This window comes from Galeopterus variegatus, unplaced genomic scaffold, assembly GCF_000696425.1.
Source record: "Galeopterus variegatus unplaced genomic scaffold, G_variegatus-3.0.2 Scaffold1437, whole genome shotgun sequence".
In the NCBI taxonomy this organism is placed as follows: domain Eukaryota; kingdom Metazoa; phylum Chordata; class Mammalia; order Dermoptera; family Cynocephalidae; genus Galeopterus; species Galeopterus variegatus.
The window spans coordinates 4319-14916 of NW_007727548.1; the positions used below are offsets into that span (position 1 = coordinate 4319).

At 54.3% G+C, this 10598-nt stretch overlaps 1 protein-coding gene across 1 annotated transcript in view; it reads left to right on the plus strand.

Annotated features, from left to right (window-relative positions):
* The window catches only part of LOC103593891 (aryl hydrocarbon receptor repressor-like), an 8326-nt gene extending 2747 nt beyond the window's left edge, over window positions 1–5579 (plus strand). Inside the window, exons 3-5 of the mRNA XM_008576981.1 lie at window positions 3207–3268; window positions 3546–3687; window positions 4520–5579. Of these exons, the coding sequence (XP_008575203.1) occupies window positions 3207–3268; window positions 3546–3687; window positions 4520–5579 (1264 nt within the window). The remainder of the gene's footprint in view (window positions 1–3206; window positions 3269–3545; window positions 3688–4519) is intronic.
* Window positions 5580–10598: the final 5019 nt, after the last annotated feature.

Here is a 10598-nt window from a genome sequence, read left to right on the forward strand (position 1 = left end):
TGTGCCCAGGACTGGTTATTAATGCCTGGCTCAGTCCTGGGCCTATGGTCTCGTTCCCTTATCCTGGGGTCACTCTTGACTCGTTTGACCCATTAGTGATTCCCCCACTTCGCAGGAAAGTAAATATGGAGTAGGTGGGAACCCAAGTGGCCGTCTGGTTAGGCTCACTATTCCAGGTGTGAATCTCTGCTGCAGCCCCTGGGAGTAATTTGCCAAGGCTGCAGAAACCCACTGAGAGACACGAGACTTGCCACTGCACAGAGCAGACGTGCCACGTCCAGACAGAATTTGTAAGCAGATCCTCCCTGGCATTGACTTGACATCTCAGTCCTGTAATTTCTTTCTTCTTTCTCTAGCTAAACGTCCTCAGTTCTGCGTCTCCTGCTCTGGGTTATGGTTTGCGGATATTTCCCAATCCAGATGGTTTTCCTCTGAGCTCCTGCAGTGCCCAGGGATGTTCACGACAGACCGAGCAGAGCAGACGAGACACGGGTGTCGCCTCCCTGTCCTGGGCACTCTGCCATCCACTGTGGCACACCTGTGCCGTCGCTTCAGTTGCAGTCACTGCGGCCGCCCAGACACGTCTCCCCTGTGTGTGCTTTGCAGTTTGGCTCTTGGTTCTACCTGCGTTCCTTAGCTTTCGTTTGCATTAAATTTCATTCTTTCAGACTCACACCTTGACTGACCTTGTCAGAGTCCAGCCCTCTGAGGTGGTTTTATATTTGGGATTCAGCAGCATCCGACACGTGGCTCCCCCTCCCTGTCCCGTCTTCTTTGGCTTGACTACGTGCCCTCTAGGTTCTTGTCCCTGTCATCAGGGGGAATGACATGGCCACCAGGACCCACACTTCAGCCCCAAGTTTGCCCATCGGCTCTGAGAAGGGCTGGGAAGGCCCCTGTCACACAGCTGCTGGTGTCCAGATGCAGGGGCTGTGGCCAAGCACCCCTCCACTCTCGGGGGCCTGTCAGAGGAGGAACTTGGGGCTCCGACTCTGGGGGTGCTGACGTGGGCCTGGAGGCTCCTCTCTGCAAGTCCCCCGGCCCCTTCCCAGTGCTTGCGATTCTGCCTGTGGGTGTGTCCACGGTCCTCCTCAGGGTCTGAGTCACTGCCACCTCTGTACGAGGACCTTTGGGCCAGGCATCCATGCAGCAGCTGGGGAGGTCTTCCTTCTGCCTTGCGTCTGGTGCTGACAGGTGCAGCGTGCCAAGAGCAGCAGGTTTATGGAATGTTTAAAAATTAAACTCATGTACCTTAATTTTAAAGATACAAAATATGAAATATAAAAAAAAAAAAAAAAAAAAAAAGGGGCCGCCCCGGGGCCNTGACACCACCAAGTCAAGGGTTAAGATCCCCTTACCGGTCATCTTTAAAAAAAAAAAAAATGAAATATGAGGGAGGGAAGCAGGATACCAAAGGTACAAAAGGTACAAAAATAAGTGATCCAGCAAGCTATGGCATCCAGCTGTGCCCACACCCAGAGGTTACTGCACAGGGAGGGACATCCGCTGGGCCCGTGCCGCCTGGGGGGTCCCCGCGGCCGTCTGGGGGGGGTCCCGCGCCGCCTGGGGGGGGGGCTCGCGCCCGCTTTTTCCACTCCTCAACTAACCGTTCATAGTCTGGAATACTCTCCATCTTCATTTACCGTCTCGGAGTGTTGTGCGTTTTTAAAGCTGTTTTGGCTTTTTACAGCTGAAACTCACCCAGTGAGCTCTCTCCGTTCTGTAGTTTCTGCAGCCCTAAGGACACAGTAAAGGGACCGTCACCCGCCTGGCTCTCCCGCGGGCGCCCGCCGCCCCCTGGCGCCGGAGCGGGGAAGTGCAGGCCTGGCTCGCCCCGCCGGTCGCACTGCGCGTGCGCACGGCCGCGTCCCTGCCCCCGGGCTGCCCAGGTGCGCGGGGCGCAGGTGCGAGTGCGGGGCGGGCGCAGGTGCGGGAAGCAGGTGCCGGGCGCCGCCCGCTCCTCCTGCGGTGCAGACGCGTAGGCCCGGCTGTGAGGTTCGTGAGGGCGTGTGAAGCAGGCGCACAATGACGGTTCGATAAACAGATACCGTATTGTACAGAATATTATTAAAACCCAGAAAGGGGAAGGGAAATGGCCAAGCTGAGAATATTGACTCCCACCCATCGGGGTGTTTGGAATTCACACCCCCAGCTGTGAACTGGATTCAGAAACCGACTTTCAGTACGTACATCATGGTACGTTCGTTCTGAGCTCAAAGATGATGCCAGGTGCACACCCCAAAACGGGGGGCCACGAAGGTGCTGCTCTGGGCCACGCGTCGTGGTTACCCCCGGGACAGCCACTCAGTCGTCCACAGCTTCTCCTGCTAGGGGTTTGGTGATGTGCTGTTGCTCCTCATTACTCCCAGAACCCATCTCGTGAATTCGCCTACTCACTAAAGTTTTTTGGTAACCCCGAAATGAATAGTTGCTGTGCTTTTGCAGCCATTCAAGGACATGCACAGAAGGGCGGTGGAAAATTTGACTCTCCCGATGTGCACATTCCCGGCTGAAGTTGAGCAAGGAGAAGCCAGCTCTCTCCCCTTGGTCCTCTCACCTCAGCTCTCCTTCAGAGACAGCCAAAGGACAGGAGGGGCGGGGCAGGGCAGGGCTCTGGCTCAGGGGACAGTGGGACAGGGTCCGAACCCAACTCTGGCACCTGCTTGTGGAGCAACACCAGGCAAGTCAGTTAGTATTTTTCTCTTGAAAAATAAAGCAAGTAAAATCTGCCAGGATGAGTTAGGATTTAAGATGATAATCTATGTGATCTCTGTTTTTCTACAGAGACGTGTAGGTATATATGTAAACACGCACATTTCCCGTGGGAGCAATGGTTCAGTATTCATTAACTCAGTGTTCATGGTGACTTTACAGAACATAACTACCTCGAATCACAAGAATCGCCTGTATTTTCATTCTGGCCTTCCAAGGGGGGAAAAAAATGCAAGCTCTAGAAGTCATTCTATGTGTACATCTCTGTGTACGTTTCTGAAGCAAATGTATTGGCTGGAAAAGTGACATGGTTCAGAATTTTCAGCAAATCTACAATGTGAAAAGACTTCACGAGCTATAGAGACCTAAAGGAATAAGAGTTACTGTTTCTGTCTCTACCTCTCAGGCATGACAGCGGCACCTGTCATTGTTAGTTTCTGTCATCTACACGTGTTTAACCTACATGTTATTTTACTGTTATCTGTTCTTCACAGAGCAAAAGCTACCACAAGTCTGTGTGAATCTGAATTGCACGGAAAACCCAATTACTTAGCAGGTACTTTTTAAAATTCTCTGTCTCATCTTTTCCAAATGGGTAAAATGTGTTTCTTCCATTGGAGCGCTCTCCCTGCCCCACAGAAACCCTGCGGAATATGCCACTTTGGGGGGCATCAGTGGCTGTCCCTCTGGGGCAATGGCCTGTCCCTGTGGGCTCTGGGCTGTGTGTTTCTGAGGAACTGGATGAGTCACGTTGCACTGAGGACGAGACTGCTCTTGGTGCAGGAGCTCTGCGGCTCATGCAGTGTTGCCTTACCCTCCCTGAACCCTAACAGGAAAGAGCGGCGGAGGGAACGGCATCTCAGTATATGGGGCGCAAACGGACACTGGACGCTGGCCCCGGGGTCCAGCCAGGGCCCCGTGCCTGTGCTTCAGGGGTGGCCCCAAACTCGTCCTCGACCCCGAGGGGGCTGCAGGGTAAGTGGTGCCAGCTGCCCCTCGCCAGCCCGGCCCCTTGCTAAGTCACTGTGGAGGCCAAAGTAAAGTCAGGGGCTGTCCAGCAGAAAGAAGAGTTGGATGTGGCCTTGATCTGCTAAACCTCACTCTGATGTGGCGTGCAGAGGCACACGGGACACACCCCAGCAGCTTTCCGCCTGGAAGTCATTGCACCTCCTGGGACTGGCAGGAGTACCCAGAGAGAGTCGGGGGTGGAGGACCCCCCATGGGCCCTGCCTCCATCTGTCACCTGGACCCCGGTCACTGTCTCCATTCCCTCCTCTTGCCCCTCCCCAGCCCCAGGGCCTCTCTGCAGAAACTGCTGGGGACGTCCTCTGCTTTCCAGTTGGGCAGGACCATTTGCACTGAGGACCCCCCCAGCATCAGTAGTGACCAGTGTGGTGATGTTGGATGTGTGGTGCATGCCTCACAGAGACACCTCCCTGCTGGCAGGGTGGGCAGCCCATGCTGCTTCCTGCACCCCCACCCCAGGACCCCTGATCCCTGTCCAGGCACAGGCAGGGAGGATGCTGGTAGGCTGGAAAGTGAGGTGTGGGGGCCTGGCACCTAGCAGCCCGGGCAAATTTAGCCAGTGGCCACCCTATTTAGCACCCTCTCTTAGAGACTGCCACCCAAGGGGGTGGACCCGTCGCCTCCTGCTGCTCTGTCTAAAAGGCCTTCTTTCTGCCACCTAGCAGCCCGGGCAAATTTAGCCAGTGGCCACCCTATTTAGCACCCTCTCTTAGAGACCGCCACCCAAGGGGGTGGACCCGTCGCCTCCTGCTGCTCTGTCTAAAAGGCCTTCTTTCTGCAGGGACCAGGAAGAAGAGGAGCAGGAGAGGCCCCTGAGCTGCTCCTCTGGAGTGAGGGGCTGGAGGGAGACGCACATGTACAATTGCCGCTTTGAGACACTGGGACCGACAAGGTATCTGAGCTGGACGGCAGAGAAGTGCTGTCAGGATGGCAGTGTCACACGGAAGCTGCAGCCCAGTAAGTGCAACCTGTTCTCCATGTGTGCCACACCCCGGGGCTCCTGCACACCCTACCCAGGTGTCCAGGGCACTTTCAATGCCAGCAGCATCACTGTGTTCAGAAATTCACCCCTGTCCCACCCACCAGGCCAGCCCCCCAGCGTCTACTCCAGCCGGACGAGCAGGCCCACGAGGGATGGTGCTCAGGGCCAGGTGCACCCTCCTGCTTGCCACTTCCCCCAGGGGAGCCTGGAGAACCGGCTGCCTGAACCTGGAGCTCAGTGTTTCACAGCGGGGGTCTATTCCACCGAGGATGCGAAACTGAGAAGCCTGCAGACGCCTCTGGGAGCCCCGTGCAATCCAATGCTGCCACTAGATGTGCCTATCAAAATGGAAAATGACTCTGGGTCCGAGGACACAGCAGATGGCTACAGCAGTAGCCAGGTGTGGCTGGGGGCCAGTGATGTGGCCAGGAAGCATCTGGTTGCTTTCCCTAGCAGGATGCACCTGAAAACAGAGCCAGATTCCAGATGCCAGCTCTACATGCCACAACTTGGGCACAGCGTGCTAGGGGCTCCCCCGCATGGCAGGGCCACTGCTGGGCCTAGCAGGGAGCTGGCCCCATTCTACCCCACACAGTGCACCTGCCTGGAGTGCATGCATGGGCTTCCTGAGCCAGAACCTCCCCACCACCTCTGCACGCAGGGCTGTGGCGAGCACCAGCCTTCCACTCTGGGCTGTGACTGCAGAGCTCCCGGGGCCACCCCCATGGTCAAGCAAGAGCCCCTGGACTCGCCCCCGTGGGCCACCCACAGCCAGAGGGGGGTGCCTGGGATGTTCCGTAAAAGTGCTTTGGGGACTTTGATCCCACCAAAAGCCCCTGAGTGTGCCTTCCTGCTGTAGCGCTGCCACTTCCCTGAAAGCTGGCATCCGTCCATGCTCAGGTCCCACCCTTGGCTGGGCTGCCACTGCACCTGGATGGTGGGTGCATTATCGGAGCCTTCTTTAAGTGCACTCTGTGGAGTTGCACAGTCGCAGTCCTCCATGCTGTGTGTGTGGGACATGCTGCAGTGTTTCCTGAATTTTATAAGATATCATGGAAGTTCTTATTTGCAAATTGGCCTTATGTTTATTCCAGTATCACAGTATTTCTTTTTGAGGAGTTAAAAGTTTTAAGAAAGTGGCTGACAGTGGGATGGATCAGCACTCTGGGTGGTATTCCCTGTTCCAAGGGGCAGCATGCTCCCAGCCAACTTGCCATCAAGTCCACAGTCAGTGAATATGTTCAGTGTTCCAGCTCAGCCCTCGCAAGCCTGCTTCCCAGTTTCCTGCCTGTGCTGTGCAGGCAGGGCCGACGCCTCTGTGGAGTGGACCTCAGACAGTGCACACAGTAAATTAGAAATACAGCGTAACTCACTGAGTGCAAAGTGACTGTGATCCCACTCATGCGAGGAATCTGGAAAGTTCCAGGAAGAAGAGGTTGTCAGTGCTGAGCCCTGCGCTTTATCGCCATATGCAGTAGGTGCTGTGTGGCTCCATGGTGGAGTTTGAGGCCATATCTGGAGTGGAAATTGATAGGATAATGTCCTGTTCCTCCTGAAATCTTTCTGGCATTTTCAGTGGACCTCTGAAGATGGTTCGTGCTGATCTGTCTTTTGGTACATGATGTCACGTAGAGTTCACAGAGCATAGGTTTGGAAGTACAGAGAGATACAAAATGTGGAGAAAGGAAAGGAGTTGGAGTTGTCTGGGAGGCCATCTTACTTGCTGATTTTCTATAGCTTTTAAAAATGAGGATTCCAATCACCATCCCGGGAGGAATTATTAGAGAGGAGACAGACATATTGACAGACATTTAAAAAAAAAATTGTAAAGGTAATATATTCTGATTGTAAGAAACTTAGATACAAAAGCATAAGCCAGAAAGTGAAGGTCACCACAGTCTACCACCCAACATAACCTAGAGCTGATGGCACAGTTCAGACTTTCAGGTGAGGCTCAGGCCAAAGAACCCTGACGGTTAGAGCAGGGTAGTTCCAGACATAACATAAGGGTATAAAAATCACAACAAGCTGGAGGAAGCTAAAGCTCCGGGGTCCCACTGCAGCTGGGCCCACCTGTGTAGGCCAGACAGACCCTTTCTCGGGGACAAGAGTGTCTGCCCTCCACGGTCACCTCCACCCTCTCAGTGCAGGCATCTTCTCACTGTTATCTGTGACCTTGGGATGTCCATGTTCAGACTTGGATTTATGCTGAAGCCATCTGATAAACACATATTCACGTTGTCAAAACCAGGGTTCAGTGGGCAGGACTTAGGTGTACCTGGCTGCCTGTGCTCCTCAGCTGCTTGGCTCTCAGAGAATTCTCCCTTGTGGGGCAGGGATGGGGCTGGAGGTCTCCCAGAACTGAAAGAGAAGACTACCACCCAAGCCAAGGGGTGAGAGTGGTCAGATGTGGCCTCCTGTGATTCTGGGGTCTTCCATGGCCTCTCCATCTCTACTTGGCCCATGAGGGCTTTGAAAGGTGACCTGGGTACTGTGCTCCCACGGGTGAGAGACAGGCTCACAGCCCCCACTTCTACTGCCAGTCTATCCCTCACCTGGTGCCTAAAGTTATGATGGCTGTGAGGACCAGCTGCCGATGAGGACCAACCACCCGAGGACCAGCCAGTTGTGTAGACCAGCCACCTGTGAGGACCAGCCACTGATGAGGACCAGACACCCAAGGACTAATCACCTGAGGACCAGCTAATTGTGAGGACCAGCCACTGATGAGGACCAGACACCCAAGGACTAATCACCTGAGGACCAGCTACTTGTGAGGACCAGCCACCCAATGACCAGCCACCTGAAGACCAGCCACCTGAGGACCAGCCACCCATGAGGACCAGCCACCCAGTGAGTAACAGCCACCCAAGGACCAGCCACCTGTGAGGACCAGCCACTGATGAGGACCAGACACCCAAGGACTAATCACCTGAGGACCAGCTAATTGTGAGGACCAGCCACCCAATGACCAGCCACCTGAAGACCAGCCACCTGAGGACCAGCCACCCATGAGGACCAGCCACCCAGTGAGTAACAGCCACCCAAGGACCAGCCACCTGTGAGGACCAGCCACTGATGAGGACCAGACACCCAAGGACTAATCACCTGAGGACCAGCTACTTGTGAGGACCAGCCACCCAATGACCAGCCACCTGAAGACCAGCCACCTGAGGACCAGCCACCCATGAGGACCAGCCACCCAGTGAGGAACAGCCACCCAAGGACCAGCCACCTGAAGACCAGCCACCTGAGGACCAGCCACCCATGAGGACCAGCCACCCAGTGAGGAACAGCCACCCAAGGACCAGCCACCTGAAGACCAGCCACCTGAGGACCAGCCACCCATGAGGACCAGCCACCCAGTGAGGAACAGCCACCCAAGGACCAGCCACCTGAAGACCAGCCACCCATGAGGACCAGCCACCCAATGAGGACCAGCCACCCGAGGACCAGCCACTTGTGAGGACCAGCCACCCAAGGACCAGCTACCTGAAGACCAGCCACCCACTTCCCACTGTTGCCCCCAGCTGGCCCAGCATCCTCTCTTTACCCATTTCTCACGCTGAGCACAGCATGCCTCTGCCCTCTGGGCATTTCTGGATTTCATCCTCAAGTCAAGGGATGGAATTTCAGAATCTTCCTTCTTCCTTCCTAAGCTAACCAAGTGCCCAACTCCTGATCATGAAAGCCCCGTTAATACTCAGACCTTCAGCATCTCTCATAAAGTGCCGGTCAGCACGTATGTGCCACTGCCAGAGTCCCCTCTCCTCGAGGGCTCACCCACATCTGGAGCCCTGAGCTCGGCCTCAGCAGGAACATCGTGTCTCCCCTGAGGGTGGCACCTGCTCTCCCTGTGTCAGGGCTGACAAGGGCGCAATGGACAGGCATTGCTCACGTAACATGTCCAGAGTGTCCTGGAACCAATGGACATAATCAGGAAAAACACAAGACCACAAAGATGGAATTCAGAGACACATGGAATGCTTGCCGACAGTAGCCAATACCTCAATGTAACCAAAGAAGAGCTGTGGACCTCCTGAGGCACAGACAGCTGTCCCTGCCAGCAGGGCCACCTCCCCCTTGCTGCCCTCCATCCTCCTAAACCTCCAGACCCCACCACGCCCACCCTCTGGGACCACATGTACCAAATAGAGTGGCAGTTGGCTGTCCGACGGGCTGTGCTTTGTCGATGCTGAATTCAGCGTCTGGACATCAGCTCTGCAGACTCCGTGTTTTGGGAATGCGGCCATCACGCTGCAGCCTTTGAAGCTTCCGGGCCGGTGCTGTGTCCGAGGTCCCTTCCTCGGTGGCAACAAAAGTTCCTTGAGTCAGCACTTTTGTTATTTTATAACCATGCCTCCCCTGAAAAACTGTGTGGGGAAGATGCTAATGGAATGTAGAAGGTGCAGATGTGGTCATTTCTGCCTTACAATGTTGTTATTAGTACAAATTACAGGTTTATGCCTTTCTGTTGTATGTAGCTTTTGCCCATATAGCTGAATAAATATCAAAATCAAATATAATGTGGGAACGGGATGGAAGGGAGGAGAGAAACAAAAGTTATATTTTATATTTTTGCAGTTTCTACTGGAAGAAAAATGTTTTCAGTATCTTGACTGACTTATTGAATTTTCAGGATGGATGCACACTACAGTGTAGCTTTCTGTGCTGTTTTCTTGTACCTTCAAAAAGAGCTTTCAAATATATTTTCTGTACTATGGTTTGTATTAAGTTTCAGTATTGATGTAAAATAAATCACACATTAATACATGACTTATTGAATTTTCAGGATGGATGCACACTACAGTGTAGCTTTCTGTGCTGTTTTCTTGCACCTTCAAAAAGAGCTTTCAAATATATTTTCTGTACTATGGTTTGTATTAAGTTTCAGTATTGATGTAAAATAAATCACACATTAATACATGTTTAGCATAAATGGAAATGTCAACTTGATTTTCAAATGAAGTCAGTTTATTTCCTTTAAAGTGTGTTGGTTAATTTACATTCCGGGACAGTCCTTCACCACCAGGTAGAAGACAGCCGCGTGGCAGAGGAGGGATGCTGCCTGCCGCGTTCTTGCTGCAGCCCCAGAAGCACTGTCGGCCCCTCCCAGACTGGCCTGTCCAATAAGGAGCGAGAAAGGCAGGGCACCATGAGTGGGGGACCTAGTGTGGGGTCTGCCCCACTGGGCGCAGGACCTGGGTGTCAGGCGTGTGGGAAGGAGTTAAAGGGGTCAAGTTTCTGGCGCCTTCATGGAGCCCAGATCCACCCCTGCCTGTGGCAGGTGGAATCCTGGCCAGGCCTCCTCCAGCATCCCACAGGCCACTGTCAGCAGCTGTGCCCAGCTACACCCAGTCGCTGCCCCAAGATGCCCATGTCCTCCCTGGGAGGTCAGGCTGACCCCCCATCGGCTGGGCTAACCCAGCTGCTCACCATCCATGGGACTCCCATGCCTTGACCCACTCCCACCACCTACCCAGCCTTCCCCACCAGTCTCACCTGTGCTGAGATGTCTAGGTGGGGCTCCCTCCACCTCTGACTGCTGCTGCTGCTGCTACTGGACATGCGGGTCATCTCCTCACTGGCCTTGTGTCTGCCCCTACCCGTGCACATATGCACAGTTGGGGCCCAAACAGTGCAGTGGTGCACGCTGTTCCATCTGCCAAGTCCTGCCTGATTGTCCCCCAGAGCGGTGTGCCTCTGTGCATCCCAGCAGCTCCACCCTGGCTGACCGACCCTGGTGTGGTCAGATGCTTCGCAGTCTGGGGCTTCTGACGGAGAGTAGCTGCTGTCTCGTGTGCATTTTTATCACCTGTTTTTGTTTTTGTCTTTTTTCCGTGTCCGGCAACGGATCGCAACCCTCAGTGTTGCCCCC